The 16,319-nt window shown below is 34.5% G+C and overlaps 2 protein-coding genes across 4 annotated transcripts; both read left to right on the top strand.

Moving 5' to 3' along the window:
• The first annotated feature begins 1,080 nt into the window (after positions 1 to 1,080).
• On the top strand, positions 1,081 to 4,300 carry LOC138185687 (uncharacterized). 2 transcript variants are annotated; one of them, XR_011174700.1, is made up of 6 exons: positions 1,082 to 1,965; positions 2,676 to 2,814; positions 2,894 to 3,083; positions 3,265 to 3,338; positions 3,415 to 3,667; positions 3,916 to 4,300. XR_011174700.1 is itself a non-coding variant. In XM_069124830.1 (4 exons), the coding sequence occupies exons 1-3, from the start codon at positions 1,330 to 1,332 to the stop codon at positions 3,079 to 3,081; spliced, it is 963 nt and encodes a 320-aa protein (XP_068980931.1). In that variant the 5' UTR covers positions 1,081 to 1,329; the 3' UTR covers positions 3,082 to 3,083; positions 3,916 to 4,300. The 2 variants fall into 2 exon arrangements, 1 of the variants encoding a protein (XP_068980931.1); XM_069124830.1 differs by lacking the exons at positions 3,265 to 3,338; positions 3,415 to 3,667 and having other exon boundaries at positions 1,081 to 1,965.
• A 777-nt stretch (positions 4,301 to 5,077) lies between these two features.
• On the top strand, positions 5,078 to 15,571 carry PAN2 (PAN2-PAN3 deadenylation complex catalytic subunit PAN2). Of its 2 annotated transcripts, none has more exons than XM_069124827.1 (21): positions 5,078 to 5,535; positions 6,120 to 6,307; positions 6,471 to 6,640; positions 6,716 to 6,836; positions 6,907 to 7,103; positions 7,192 to 7,405; positions 7,481 to 7,614; positions 7,703 to 7,849; positions 7,937 to 8,033; positions 9,778 to 10,011; positions 10,109 to 10,354; positions 10,427 to 10,673; positions 11,383 to 11,562; positions 11,648 to 11,814; positions 12,142 to 12,310; positions 12,406 to 12,919; positions 13,117 to 13,334; positions 13,413 to 13,542; positions 13,639 to 13,860; positions 14,390 to 14,651; positions 14,742 to 15,571. In XM_069124827.1, exons 1-21 carry the CDS (start codon positions 5,454 to 5,456, stop codon positions 14,754 to 14,756), a joined length of 3,954 nt encoding a protein of 1,317 aa, XP_068980928.1. In that variant the 5' UTR covers positions 5,078 to 5,453; the 3' UTR covers positions 14,757 to 15,571. The 2 variants fall into 2 exon arrangements, with proteins under 2 accessions (XP_068980928.1, XP_068980930.1); XM_069124829.1 differs by having other exon boundaries at positions 5,082 to 5,535; positions 10,427 to 10,646.
• The last annotated feature ends 748 nt before the right edge of the window (positions 15,572 to 16,319 follow it).

The following is a 16,319-nucleotide window of genomic DNA, read 5'->3' on the forward strand; positions in this document are numbered from 1 at the left end:
CAAATTTTATAGGCAGAAACACGATTTGCATCGATGAATAATTTCAACAGACGTAATACATTTTTGTCTTTATACCATGCGTAATAAAATTTTCAAAACAATCGCCCTATTCCTACCAGCAGATTGCATTTTTTTTTACAAGCCGTTTCTGTTGCGAATTCTCAACTAAATGACGATCAGTCAGGTTCCAACTAATCGGTTGATATCGCGAACCTTGAACGAGATTAACGTTCAAGGTGAAGGTAAATTAAAGATGTCGAGTAGTAGTATCTTTATGCTATGTATTTGCAAGTTAAGATTCAAAATACGGTATAGTATAACACGAAGAATATGACGCTATAATGAAGACCGCTATTAGACTTTGTCAATACTCTTTCAAGAAGTTTTATTTGTTCCTTATATATTAATCTTCTACCCCGGACTTTCCATGGATTTTATGGGATGGGAATCTATTCAAATTTTGCGATCCTGTACTCTCATGAATGCATACCTTACGGTATTGCTGATTCATGCCAGATGTTTACTTTAGACCTGACCCTTCGGAAATTGGGGTGTTTATTAACTTGTTAGTAAGGTCAGCATCGTAAAGTTTACTACTTGCGAAATAAGAAATTCGGATTTTTCCAAAACAATTAGATGTGTTGTCCGAGTCATAAACGGCCACTCCAAATACCGAAGGATTTCATATTCGGAAGAGTTCAAACAATTTCTATGTCCCTAGAATACATTCCGTGTTTCTAAATGTTCCTAGGATGAAAAATGCAAGCCACTTAATGAATTAAGAATTCGATAAAACCCATACATTTATACCACATTTACTGATAACTGTGCAACTACCAGACGTCTAATAATTCACATATTAATTTACTGCAAGCTACGTAGGCACAGTACAAGAAATAATCGAGCGTATGATCGATTACGTTAATGCAAACTCGAACAAGCGCAATTCCTGCGTAAGCGTTGATTGTTTAATACAGGGGTCAATTTAAACGTCATCTAATTACCGCCAACTCGTAGTTTCCTCGAACGGAGGCGAGGTACCGCGAGACTTGCGCGTACGCGGCCGCTTCTGCTTGGAAATCAATATCAACCGACATCCAGGTTCACTTGAAACTGCAGTCACAACAGAATGCGCAACAGTTGCGTCTGAACGAAAGAGATATATATCGTGGCCGATCCCATTGTCGTTCATCCGATAACAATTCGAAAGTTCTTACACCCTCGTCTCGAGTGCCGACCATCTGAACTGGAGTAAAAGCCGCGGTGGATGGTGGAAGGTGTCGAGCGAACGAAACGACTCGACATGAGCGCGAAAACCCTGGCCTTCGAATGCAACGCGGTGCAATCATGCAAGATGCAGGAACGTACGAGGAACGAGCTGTGAACGCGATTCGGTTACAAGCTTCTGTCAAGATGTCCGAGAAGCGGATTTCGATGGGCATTAACGTCAGCATTCTCGTTATACTAACCATCTTCGGGGTGTTGCTTTCCTTGCCATTGCGATTGCTCTTGAACACGAATTATTACAGTCGAAACGAAACGATCGGCGAAAATACTACGATACAAACGACGGAGAACGTAACAGTCGAAGCGATAATAATCCCGGTGGATCATCGAAAGTTGAGACGCTGTCCAAGGTTCGAGTACGAAGACAGATTGATATCGGTTTTTCAAAGTGATTACGATGGAAATTGTACTTACACGCGAATCTGTCCGATTAACGACACGAAGGAGGAAAATAACGGAGATGTCGAGAGCGAACCTGTTAACAAAGGGAATAATGAAACGTCCAAGGTATTGAAGGAGATCGTCGGTGAAAATTCGACGGAAAAAGTTGAAGAAAGTGGGAAAGATCGTCGAACGAAATCGGTTCTGGTCGCCGGACACATTCTCGTGACGATGCTTCTCATTTCAGCAATCGCTGCTCTCGTTGAAGTATTGCGAATACGTTTCGCTAGAGATAAGGTATTACAGCGGAAACCGCACTAGTTTATCTTGTAACTTTGATCCAGATAGTGATATATATCCATTCCGTGATCTTTATAACGCACCATTTTTAACGATTATATTTCTCGTCGTTGCAAATCCAATCAGTGTAGATACGTTACAGGTACATTTAAGAGGCAGAGATAGAGATGCTCGTTTAACGAAACATTCGACATGAATGTTCCTTGAAAGCTATAATAGTAGAATATCGATTTAAAGAATAAAAAAAAAAAAAAAAAAAGACATCGATGAAAGTAATAGTAATATGCGAACTAGAATTTCTTGGTTGCGACTATGGTCTGTGTAGATTCATAGTACACAGAGAATCTTGATTGACTAAGGTATTTAAAGAACGAAATGTTATAGAATAGAGAATTTCTAGAAGTAGAAGTGTCATTAAATAAATTCTTAGTATCACAGATTAGACACTACCGCAAACAGATACTGTAGCATACGATACTAGTTAATCACATACAGTATGGACGTGTAATGTCATATCACGTTAACAAGTAGAACCATATTTTTGTAAAAGTGGATGCAACGAAACGTTACACTGATTGATTTCACGCGCACCGAAATGCATTTTCCTATTCTATGTTGCATAAAGTATATATAAATATATATGAAAAACAATACGACACGAGTATACAAACATGTATATATATATATATGTTTAAAAAACGCATAAGGACTCGTCTAAGGCAGATAGTATCAGCTCAAGAAAAACGTCCATGGTCGAGTTATCCGTTCAGAGGAGATTCCTACCGAGGTACCCAATGAAGAGTGCGAGATCTTTCGAAATGCATCGATCTGCTTTACGCCTATTAGGTAGCCGTATAATTAGACCAGCTCGATTAGCCTACATAAACGTATCGTTTAACATAAATGGCACTAAATCGAACCGTAGGTGCGAGACCGCCGCCTCTTATCCGTCGCTCGTCATTCCCAACGCAACCATCTAAACAAAACTCTGGATCGGTCAGTGGAACACCGAATAATCGGAAATCGAGACGCCAATCGGCCGAATCCGACGAAGAGGTCGGAATCCTCATGAGCGCCCTTCATCATCGCACACGCCTGATTCGACGGCATTAAAGGTAACGATTCAAGGCAATACGAAGATCCATTGGAAAAGTAGAATCGAAATTCTTTCTCAAGTGTTGCTGATTTAATCGAATCTATATATCATCGGTAATAAATTGCATTTATGCAGAAGTAACTTTCACAAACTTAAACTCGTATATTAACAACTTAAATTATATTTTACTTCCGTTTCAGTAAGGTCGATCAATTGAATTCTTTGAAAATTCATTCGCGTTAACACTAACAGGGTACACGTCTTAGACTGAATGGTACGTTTTCAAAAACATTGTAAATGTGACTAAAAAGATTTTTAATGAATAACACGATTTCAAATTGTTTTGTTAGGTCTTACATATCGCACAACGATTATGTCCACGAATTTTTTGAGACTTCTTACTACTTCGTGAAACAACCCAAAAGGACTTCCAATGAAATCGTTGTTTCTTCCTGTTCATATTTTACAATTCTGTCTACTTAACAGAAATTTTACAGTAGCAAACAATCTTCTAAATCTCCCCCCGCCCCCGCTGTTAAAATCAACAACAAATCTGCTACCGTCCCACCAACCATAATTTTAATCGTTTTTGTTCTCTATAAGGTAACTTTTACATATTGCTTCTATTTTAATATTCTTTTCTTTCCCAAATGAATATTAAAATATCGTATAAATGAATATTACATACAATAAATATATTTAAAAACGTATAATAGAATAAAACGCTATGTCGTAATATTGAAAATGGCCCATGCTCATTTTTTTGTTTCTTTTTTTTTTATCGATGATCTAAATCTACATATTTTCCATGAAAATTAATTAATGCAATGATATCATTTCTTTCTTTTTAGGTAATACACCCGTAGAAAGCGTCTTTGAGAATAGGTAATCGCAAAATTAAAATCAAAGTGCAAAATGAATAAACACGGCTAATACATCTAATCTACTCGTACTCTCTTGTATACGATATTGTTATACAAAGCGACGACCGTGTGTAACTAATCAAAATATAATATGAATGTATTTTGGAAAAAAGTTAGAGATTCTCTTCGATACATATTTTCATATTAATAACCGTACCTCCTTTTAAACAGCGAATACTTCGACACTTCTGTGATTTTCATCGTTTCTCACGTAATATGTAAAACGTTAATCAAAAATTGTGAAATATATATATATATATGTACATATGTATATCGATGTCTGACAAATAAATTCTTCCATTCTTTACTCGAATCATTTTATACGAAAACGCGTTTCAAGAAGCAAAGAATAGCATATTCAGATAATTAAGCGAAAATTGTATAATTTACAGTTGAAAATAACGTATTTTATAATTAACCTAATTATGAATGTCGTTATAGTAATATCTTATAGGATTATATCTTTTCACGATATTTTTAAAAAAACAAAACGCATTACATTAACTTTAATATTGTCGATGGATGTATTAAGAAACAATAGTTAAAATTTTTTAATATAATGTTAAATAAATTCGAATCTTATTACAAAAGGCAAAGCAACATATCAAGATGGCTTTATACAAGTGTCGTTATGAATTTAGAACAATAATTATCAAAATATTTCTCAAAAGTACACATACATATATCTTAGTGATTTGAATTTATAGTGCATTTCAAACATATCCACGATATAATTATGAATATTATTTTTTTATTTTACTTACTCTTTTGCGTAGCATGACTGATATATGAGCAGAATCGAACGTTTTTCAATCGCAGACACCGTCTGGCCTGAAAATTCATTCATAAAATTGCTCTATTACTTTCAATTATTCCTTTAACATAAGAATTTCATGAAATCGTAAAAGTATTTGAATTATATACTTTTCTCCGTCAGTTCCATCGATTTCTAACTCCTTTAAACGTAATTTTTGTTAAATTTTCTCTCCAGCTTCGCGCCTTTCTTCTACAATATTTAGGGCGGCAACTAAGCGAATAATGAAATATAGGGATTTTTGCGTCGTTGCTATTGGCAGTATTGATTGACGCGCGAAGCAGCGGGTGGCGACATCTTTCAGCCACAATAAAGCTATATAAGGGTGAACGCGTAGAAAAGGGCAATCATGAATTAAAGGTTGTTCGATGAGTAGGTCGATTCATGTCTTGTGATAAACAAGTGTAGGAAGTGTCGTGTTAACTATAATTTTCATTAGTTCAAATCGGCTGATATCGAGAAAAGTGTGAATATTCGTGACGAAGTGTTTCGCTTGTTGCACAGTTGCCAAGGCGACTACGGTACGTGCGTGTGCGTGTCCAAAATTGTGCTATGAAAAGAGAATGATCATTGGAGCAACGATTCTACGGCTATCTTCGTACTAACGGTAATTTCATGTTTCAAAATCGAACGACCTGAAGACGGGAATATTATGGAATACTCAGTTTTGGGCCACTACAACCCGTCCATACAGGCCACGGCCGATAGTGGTGTTAACGAACAACAACTCCTTTGTAAGTATTTTATATATATCATTTTAACACTCTTTTTCTCTTCCGAAGGCGGCAAAATGAATTCGATTACATCAAAATGTGATCTTTACGTCCCAAGATTCGGAAGACTCGAAAAGGCGCGAAACCTCTTTGTTCTATGACACTCGTTGCTCGAATCATGGTGCGCGATCTGGCGTCCCATTAGCCGTTAGTATCGCGTAATATCTTTTGTCTCATTAATTCTTGTCCACCAATTCAATAAACCGTTATTGGTTACTCCCACTCTTTCCGCTGTTTTCGGTACATGATGCTTAGTTCCGATCAGCTGTTCGACCCAAAACAATCTTGCAAAATTCAAAGGTTAGACACGCGATTCAAATCAGCTGTGATGTTGTTGTTTTCAACTGTGAAATTTAGAGGCGCTCATTCAGGCAGAAATATTACAATTCATAAACAATGATAACAAAGATTAATCGACGTTAATAATCTGTAACCTATATTCAATGTTCAAATGTTGTCACAAGTTATGTTTAATGATATTGACTGATATTGAAACAACATCAAGAATTTCCATTGTCAACATCTTTTCTCATCTTTCATTACAGGGGAAGAACCAAATTATGTTTTAACTGGTGATGAGTATGTACCTGCAACAGAGCAATTTGGAGAAGAATTTGCTGGGGCTGAATTTCATGAAACTCGTACTGTACTTGCTGATGGGGGGGATAGATTTGGAGTTTCCACTGTCACCTTTGACAATGTCGAAGAGCTCATGTGGATGGGAAATCAAGGGGTATTATAACATTTATTATCTAGATAACAAATTATACATTTTTTTACTTTTATCATTTACTTTATGTAATTCGTATGATTAAAATAGCATCTAATACGTGTTACACTATGATATTTATTAAATAATTATTAAAATTACATTGACTAAGAACAATGTTTCATAGGGTCATGTGACGTCTTATTATGGGCCTGGTTTACAAAAGTACACCTCGTTTCAAGTTCATGCCACTCAAGAAATTCGGCATATTCATCCGTTAGATGAAGGAATTTTAATTCTGACACAGAGTTTATTACGATGTCAGTTGAGACGTGGTATACCAATATTTTCACACATGTATGTTAATTTTGTAGTATTTGTATGACATTTATGAACTTATGAACTTTTTGTATAGAAATAAACGATTTGTAGGTCACCAAATATGATAGACATGCAATGCATGCTTCAAATTTCACCAACAGGATTACTTATGGGGGGTCATCAGGAAAAAATAATCAATTTTGATCTAACAAGAGGGAAAGAGACTGGATTAGTGAGTTTCACCCTATTGATAGAATAACATGATTATGTGGATATGTATTTGTAACATATTGTATTTATAGGTACATGTAGGGGAAAATGGTTGTGCAATTTTAAGGCAGCATAGCAGACTTATATGCTGTGGCAATCCTGCTGGAAGAATCGATCTCAGGGATCCAAATACATTATCAATAGAACATACTTTTGATACTCACAGTGGTTCTCTCAGTGACTTTGATGTTCAAGGAAATTACCTTGTTACTTGTGGTTTCAGTAACTGGTAAGATTTAGAACACCATAATTAATATATCGTTGAATACACTATTGTAATTATTAAAGTTTTTAACTCATTTAATTTCTTGATTTAGTCGTCAGGGTTTGACAGTAGATAGATTCTTAATGGCATATGACTTAAGACAAATGAGAGCATTAAGCCCAGTTGCAACTTTGGTGTGCCCTCTTCTATTGAAGTTCTTACCCAGCTATTCCAGTCGTTTAGCTGTTGTAGCACCATCGGGACAAATGCAACTTCTTGATACTATCTATGCGAATGTACAGCCATCTGTGACATGCTTGTATCAGGTAAATGTTATATGTCATATGTGCAAAAAGGGTGATCTATAATTACATAATGTACAAGTTTTCTTGTATTGATAGGTTGCAAATAGTGGAGCAATATTATCCTTTGATGTATCTTCTACATCTCAGTGTCTGTGCTTTGGAGATTCGGCAGGTTCTATACATCTTATGTCTACAAATACACCCGAGCCCCAGTTTAATACATTTTCTCGGTTAGTAAATATATTAAATCTTTTAAATAAAAAAATTCCATCTGAAGTTAGAAAGCATAGAACAATGATTCTGTTTTCATTTATCCAGACCAACTGAATTTGCTGATCCAGTTGAGCCACTTCCACATATATCATTCGATGATGATATTACACCACTAAGTACGATACCAATGTATTATACTGGGCAGCCATTGTTGAGTGATTGGCCAGAGGAATTTTTGAGAAATGTTTATAGGTAGGTAATGATAACTGACAATTAAATTGAACAAGTAGTGTTAATAAAAAAAAACTAATTCCAAACTTGTTTTTTATGTCTTTACAGAAGAACACCACCGATTGATCCTGAAATATTGCGTACAATGAAGATGCAAGGAACTATAGGTTATGCCCCAAATCCCCAGACGTTCCGCAGAAATCAAGTGAGGAAAAAATATTCTCCCACTCTTGTACAATATTCTTCACCGACTCTTCTAAATCTCTCCTAAAATCCGAATTTCCTGTCTTTCATTCTCAGTGTTTTCCATGACTCCCATTTAAAATTATACTATCATATTAGTCTTGATGTTTGACTTTTTTGTTGCCAGTTACACCAATGGGAGTAAAACAGAACAAATTATCGCTGCCAAACGTGGACAGTCCTCATTTATCTTTAACTTTATATAGTTTTAAATCAGTTCTGAGAAAGAACAAAGTTTGTCTTTAGGGAGTTATGTACTTGTGACTGAATAGTTGTTTTTGTATGCATTGACACATATAGTTATTAATTGTTATTAATTGAATCAGTTATCAGACAATATTAGTTATATAACATAACTAAGAAGTATAATCTAATTGACGACTTTATTATAGTCTCGGTGGTATTAATTGATACAGTCAATCGGAACGATATATTGTAAGGAAAAGGAATTCGAGCTCCATACTTTCAATTTTTTAGAGAAGCCAGAATAATATGATGTGATTTAAGACTGATAACATTTCGTGATAAATATTGTAGTCGATGAACAACCTTAAAAGATCGTGATATATTTTCATAAGCTAGTCTACAACATTCTAATAATTTCCTGTATGATAATATGTATAAGAGAAAAAGATCTAAGTAGGACATTGACACGTGTATTATATAATATTCAAGTCTTTTTCTTAATTTTAGTCAATATATTTTTCAATTATATAGGGTGGTTTGTAACTGGTGGTACAAGCGGAAAGGGGGTGATTCTACGCGAAAAAAGAAGTCGAAAATTAAAAATTCTTTTTATATATAATGAATATAGTTACTGAATCCTATTATTTTTACCGATAAAAGTCCGTTACTGTAGATTTTTATTATAAAATATAAACGTTTAGTAAATTTGTCTCGAGCCGAATTTCAAATTTTTAAGAATCTTACTAAATTTTATCTAAATATCTTTGGAAGGTTGAGAAACATTGACATTTATTTTAAGGTCTGCATACCAGTAGCACCTTAATGGCTGTGTAGAATTGCAGTTATTGAAGAGCAATGGTTGCATCTGCCTCAATTTCTTCAAAAAAGCAATAACTTTTTTACTAACTTTTTATCAAGACAAATATGAATAATGTGCCAATCTAGGAATTACAATGAACGTGTTCTAAAATGATGTACATATATATTGCATTGCATAATTCGCGATATAGTTTCACAAATTATTTAAAATATGCTCTCTATAGGCTTATGTTATGCTCTTTAGCTCCGTATGTGGTGTAATTTTAGTTTTGATCTACTTTCCAACAAATCATATCGTGTTTCAAATTTTGAAGTCTTGAATCTCAAGAAGAACACTATTTACTGCCTTTGATTTCGCGTTGGAGCGTTTGTAATCGATGCATTTCGTTCGAATGGTTGTTCTAGTTTAATGATTTTGTGGCTAATAATCGATAGTATATCTAATGCCTATATAGAATATATTCCTTCAAGAATGTAATAATGGAAGTTGTATTTGAGTGAAATAAAGGTTGTAAGACATACACGTAAACCTAACTTATTGGCTCGGTCCCACGCGTATTCAATAGGTATTATTTATTTTTTTATGGTGTAAATCACGTTCATATAGTACATCGTAATTTTAATCTTATTAAATTTATTTAAGAGAAAAAGCGAAAGTCGTTTGACTGATTGAAGAAAAATAAATAATACCTCTTTTGCAGATACCTTACAATTTGGAAAAACGTCGGGGAGTAGTCGCAAAGCTTTTCAGTGGCGATTCACGATCAAAAACAGATGACGGTACTTTTGTGGCCATACCTAAACGTTATCGCAAAATCGAGTTGAAATATTCACGTCTCGGTTACGATGAATTTGATTTTGATCAGTATAATCACACCAACTTCTGCGGTCTCGAAGCAACTCTTCCTAACAGCTATTGTAACGCTATGTTGCAGGTAAGCTTAGTTCAATCAGCACAATGAATATTCAGAAAGCTTATTCTTCTTGCAGGGAAACAAGCTCAGATACTCATGTCTATCACGTATTTTCCAGTTACTTTATTATTGCGAACCTGTAAGAATAGCCCTGCTCTCTCACTCGTGCCAAAGAGAATTCTGCCTATCCTGTGAGCTAGGGTTCTTGTTTCACATGTTAGACACGTCCCGAGGACTGCCTTGTCAAGCAGCCAATTTCCTACGAGCTTTCAGAACGGTTCCCGAAGCAGCAGCTTTGGGACTTATACTCAGCGATCTCCACCCAGAAGCCAAAAGGAAAACTAATTTGATGCGATTGATACAGGTATGTCTCTAAATACAGAACGTCTGTGTCTGTGTTAAATATTAATATGTTAATACTACTGTTGAATTTCAGAGTTGGAACAGGTTTATATTACATCAGATCCATTACGAAGTTCTGGAAACAAAGAAACGGCAACTGGAGGAAGAGGAAGCTGCTCGGCTTAAATCAGGACCAAAATGTCCTCCGTTCGTTTATAACGAACAGGATTTCCCTAGCATTTTGCAGGATATTGGCTCCAGATATAGAAGCCACGCAGAAGAAAGGAAGAAAAGGAAAAAACAGGAGGAGGATGGTAAATATATGTGGATCACATCGAAAGGTAAACACAATTCATGTGTAACCTTTTTATTGGGCACTTTTTGTGTTTATTTTTCATTTTGTATATGATTATTTGTTACACTTATTTGACCATTGTGGCGACATATCCAAAGAATACAAAGAAATTTTAAGGTTTTTAAGTTTTAAGTTTTAAAAAATTTTCTTTCTTTTTTTTAATAATAAAAATTATGTGTATTTTCATATCTGTATTCTTGGGATATACAGAGGTTGCCAGTTAATCCTCTTCTTTTTTATTGTGCTAGGTTTATGCAGAAAGTTTTTTAGTCTTTTGTTTAAGCACGTTTTTTTTTTAATTTTGTTTTTACCTATACTTCCTCTTCTTTTTTATAGGAAAGATGACATTGTTTTCTGGGAATGCATAGCCTATTCGCAAAAATTTGTTTTGTGTCTGCATTGCTGTGATTTCCAATGAATTCATTAAACTTTTCATTTTATATTTTTAAGAAGAAAATCTGAATATTTTAAATAGCGATATTGTTTGTAAAAAAAAAGGATAGCAATAATGCGTTGCCAATACAAATACTATTCTCCTGAAATTAGCATACTAGTAAATAGATCCTCATGAAAGGCTATTGAATTTTTTTATGTATTTTTTTTATAAATTTCCATTACTAACGTATACTATCTTAAAACTACAAAAAAAAATAATGATATTCGAAAAAACTTATACAAATATTTATTTCGAATAGACAAAAGCAGCAAAAAGTCTATCGAGGAGAACGAAGTACGAGATGAAGAGACAGAGATCAGTCGTCTGTTTGGATCCGAACAAATGCATATACACCGCTGTCTCAAATGTGGGCAAGAAGCTACGAAACATTCCATCATGTTGCTATGCAACTTAGTTTATCCAGAATTAACGCATCCTTGTAAGCCACTATTTACGCTATAAGTATGTTGGATATACACATCAATTATCATTATACAAAATGAATGAATTTTTATCCTTTGCAGCCGAAGAAGTTCCATTTACGAGTGTTCTTACCCGTAGTTTAAGACCCGAGAAAATTACACCTGCATGGTGTGACAATTGTCAGAAGTTTACACCCACACTCCAGTCTCGACAACTGACTAAACTACCTCAAATATTAGCTCTGAATTGTGGTTTAGATACACAGCAGGTACATCAAACACAATATTATAAGTGTTTCATATAAAAATCTAGCAGTTATAACAGGGAGCAGTCATAAATATAAAAATATTCTTGAGTAATATGAAAAAGATAGTTTTACAATTACTATTATTTTACCAATATCCAATATTATTTTACCAATTCCAAAATGTCACTATTTATAATATTCGATATGAAATACTTCGTTACTCATTATTCCTAATCATGTCCTACACATTGAATAATTTAATAACTAATCATCAGAGTTCTTTCATGACTGCATCTCATACTAATTTCCATGATGACTTTTAACATTCTAAAATTACCACTATTGTAGGATAAAGCATTCTGGCAAGCGCAAATGGATATAGTCGTTCAAAAAGTATTAAATGGCAAAGAAAGTAGTCCATCTTCGAGTCCTGTCCCCATTACTGCGAAACCATGTCGATATGGCAACAATTGTACTCGTATTGGCTGTAGGTTCAGACACATTGGTAGAGATCCAGGTACAGTTACAATCCATTTTACAATTTTTCAGAATTTTCATTATACCTTACTTAACTAACATTTTCGATCTGTTTTATTTAAATTTTTTTATTAGAAAATCTACAAACGCCACCAGTTACTCCACCCATAACTTCAACACCGCAATCGGTCACAACACCGCCTAGTCACTTATACTATTCTCATTCGTGGATTCCACACGATATAGAGATCTCCTTGGATAGCAATTGTGAATTATTCGTAGAAAAGATCAGCACTCCAAAGAGCGACTCTAACGAAAGTAGTAAAACGGTCAATGACGTCATAGTAGAAAATGGTCAAGGGGATAATAGGATACAAGAATCTGAGATCTCCGGAGAAGAAGAGAAAGTGGTTAAAAATCATGTTAACGCAGTGCGAAATGACGATGTGGAGAAGGGGAACAAATCTGATGAAAATTTAGATAAGATAAGCAAAATTCGGTATAGTCTTAGTGCTGTGGTTTGCTACATCGATGATAAGAGTAACGAAGATAAGAGGAATATCGTTGCGCTATTGCGAGTCGGACCAAATTATCATGAACGATCGGCTGGCAGTGCGGTGTCGCAGTGGTACATTTTTAACGATTTTTGGTACGTAAATGTAATTCATTTTCTGTACTCAATGATACTAGAATAATCGACGATGAATCGTATGGATGGCATGAGTGATGGAAAACTTCGAAAAGTTTTCTATGCATACAAATGTTCTAAATTGGAATCTTACTTTCTTCGTTAGTTTTATAGAGTTTTGTTTTAAGTTGCAACGAAAATTTGTCTATTTTGTTTAGTATATCCGCAGTGACACCGCAAGAAGCGGTATGGTTCAATCTTGATTGGAAGGTTCCATGTGTCCTTCATTATACTGCTGTACCTGCACCTGAACCAGCACCATTTGTCAGTCCGCTTACCTATGATGTATTTGGTGAAGATAAATGTATCGCTCGCAGTGGAGGGACAAGGGGTATCACGTTTACCCCATTGACGTCCGACGAAATGCCTAAAACAGGTTTCTATCAAATATAGAAATAAAAGACATTAAATTACATACGTAAAATGGTATTAACTGATAAAATTATTTCTATAGGTGAACTAGTTGGAATTGACGCTGAATTTGTAACGTTGAATCAGGAAGAGTCTGAACTTCGTAGCGATGGAAAAATGTCCACTATAAAACCAAGTCACATGTCTGTTGCACGTATAACTTGTATACGTGGGTATGTATAATTTTTAACTATTTTCTTATCATTCTTGCATTAGTATAGCCATTTTTTGGATCACTATGTTTAATATTTTTTTAATTCCTTAAACAGCCAAGGTCCTCTGGAAGGAACTCCCTTTATAGACGATTACATAAGCACTCAAGAACAGGTAGTAGATTACCTGACAAAATTCAGTGGGATTCAACCAGGTGATTTGGACGCAAACTTTAGTAGCAAGCACTTAACAACTCTAAAATCAACATACCAAAAACTACGATTTCTCGTTGATAATGGAATCATGTTTGTTGGTCATGGCCTGAAGAATGATTTTAGGTAATTACATTACTTTTTGCTTTTATTATGTAGCGGCACATGAGTCATAGGACAATTCGAATCGGGAGTAACTCATATTGTTGTACCTTAGTGTTGACGCTGTTTCGATTTATTAGATTCAAAAGTAAACGAACTTTGGACAAAAAACATCATCGCCGTTTTTTGTAATTGTCAACCGGAATCAAATTTGAATTTTTTGTAAGTCCACCGATCAATATAAATAGACGAACATCCTCTCTAATCAGTCTTTAGAGCGAATCAGTATAGCGAAGAGTATAACGAGCAATATAGCGGAGTAACATAGCGAGTCAGTATAGCGATCAGCATAGCGAATTATTATAGCGAGTCATACGGTAGAATTGAGTGGGCGACGGTTACGACCGACATACACTATCTCTGTACTTATATTTAAAGTGATTTTAATATACATTAACTATTACATTTTTACCACTCGTCTCTTTAATATACTAACACGTCTAATACCACCTTAATCATATTGATTTTACATATGTTTTTTTCTTGTTCATAGAGTAATAAATTTAGTCGTTCCACCGGAGCAGGTCGTAGACACAGTATTGCTGTTTCATTTACCTCGTCATCGTATGGTATCGTTGCGTTTTCTTACGTGGCACTTTTTGGGTAAGAAGATTCAGTCGGAAACACACGACTCTACTGAAGATGCCAGGGCTGCTCTCGAGTTGTATCGTAAATACAAAGAGTTAGAGAATTCTGGAAAGCTGGCGGAATCGTTAAAGGAGCTTTACAACGTTGGCAACCAACTACAATGGAAAGTAAGGATGATCGATTACTTAAAATACCCATAGCCAAATATATATAAATATTTTTAATTAATGCTTATTAATTAATTTGTCTGTCTTCAGGTTCCGGATAGCTGATACGAGGATGACCCTCAGGAAGAAGTGTATGATTTAGTTACATGCAGAGACAATGAAGTTTAAACGACAATTTTGAAGTATAGTCATAAACAAATCGACGATTGAATTTTGAAGTATAGTCATAAGCAAATCGACGATTGAATTTTGAAGTATAGTCATAAACAAATCGAGGATTGAATTCTGAAGTATAGTCATAAACAAATCGAGGATTGAATTTTGAAGTATAGTCATAAACAAATCGAGGATTGAATTTTGAAGTATAGTCATAAACAAATCGACGATTAAATTTTGAAAAAACGTTGTTTATTATTTTGGTCCATGCGTTTATCCTGTTCGAAAACAAGTCCAATTATTCGTACATAGAAACTAGGGAAATTCCAAGATTATATGATGTCGCGGGTGTTAATGATTACGGGTACAACTACATTGTTAATCGTATTTAGTATTTTCTTATCTCACGACATCGGTTCGTATAAACATAACTCAATTATCGACCGTAAATTGTAAATCTTTTAGTTAGCCTCCGCCTGATCGAGATTATTGTAAATTATCAAGTAAGATATTAGAGAAAACAAAATTTCGCGTTGATTGTAATTTTTCGGCAAGGATCGAAATGAAATATCTGGTACGCATTCAGTGGCCATCGTATATACATAATGTTGTACATACATATTATTCGATAGCATATTAGTTTTTGAAGAGGAGTATCGACCTCACACTGCCGAAGATGGTGAATATATTTATTTTGTTTTCTCGATGTATCTTAAATGGAAGATAACACATACACGTAAACCATTCTGTTTGGTAAATTGTTTTCTCTTCAACGACACACTACTTTGATCACTGAATTTGAGAAATTCAAAAGATTTATCAAAGTTCGAAAATTATTTCGATCTTTCGATATTGAAGTTTCGAAGACTGAACGTTTAAACGAGATAAGTTAAATTGGTATACAAAAATATTTCACCAAATTATCAACAAATTTTAATAAAAATAACGAAGAAATAGGACGTATGCATACGTCATGCGTCGTTGAAGGGCTAACAATACGTGTATATAATGAAAGATTAATACTTTTAGCAATAATCCTAGAGGTGGATGAGTATGTCTGTACGAAACGTTTCATGATTTCCTTTTTTTATATGTATGTTTTTTAAAATATTGACTTTTGTACCGTTTTTTCCCAACGACAACTCATTAGAGAAGGCAGAAACCGGGGAAAAAAATATGAAGACACTTTTTTACAAGATTTACTTCGTCCCGGTGGCAGATTTCATTTTGTCTCACGAATATACGCAGACCATTTTCGCTCGATCGAAAAAGCAAATCAATCATTGAAAGAACCAGAAATTTTTCTAAACACTTTTTCTACTTCGAGGTTCTTAAAACGCAAGAATTAAAATATTAAACGAAATACGGTAATATATTTTACAAAATGATTGTACTCATAAGATTATTTTTGTATAAATTTTATCAAAGACAATGAAAAGTGAGAATAAGAGAAAGAGTGTGTGTATGTGTGAGAGAGTGAGAGAGTAGAAACATTGTCAAAATCTATCAAAT

Source organism: Bombus flavifrons, chromosome 12, assembly GCF_040668555.2.
Source record: "Bombus flavifrons isolate JBK064 chromosome 12, iyBomFlav1_principal, whole genome shotgun sequence".
In the NCBI taxonomy this organism is placed as follows: domain Eukaryota; kingdom Metazoa; phylum Arthropoda; class Insecta; order Hymenoptera; family Apidae; genus Bombus; species Bombus flavifrons.

Coding starts and splice junctions, on each gene's coding strand:
- LOC138185687 (XM_069124830.1), top strand. CDS start 1,330: ATGCAACGCGGTGCAATCATGCAAGATGCAGGAACGTACGAGGAACGA. Junction 1,966..2,675: donor TACGTTTCGCTAGAGATAAG/GTATTACAGCGG, acceptor AAAACGCATAAG/GACTCGTCTAAGGCAGATAG. Junction 2,815..2,893: donor ATCTGCTTTACGCCTATTAG/GTAGCCGTATAA, acceptor ATCGAACCGTAG/GTGCGAGACCGCCGCCTCTT.
- PAN2 (XM_069124827.1), top strand. CDS start 5,454: ATGGAATACTCAGTTTTGGGCCACTACAACCCGTCCATACAGGCCACG. Junction 13,543..13,638: donor CGTATAACTTGTATACGTGG/GTATGTATAATT, acceptor TTCCTTAAACAG/CCAAGGTCCTCTGGAAGGAA. Junction 13,861..14,389: donor GGCCTGAAGAATGATTTTAG/GTAATTACATTA, acceptor TCTTGTTCATAG/AGTAATAAATTTAGTCGTTC.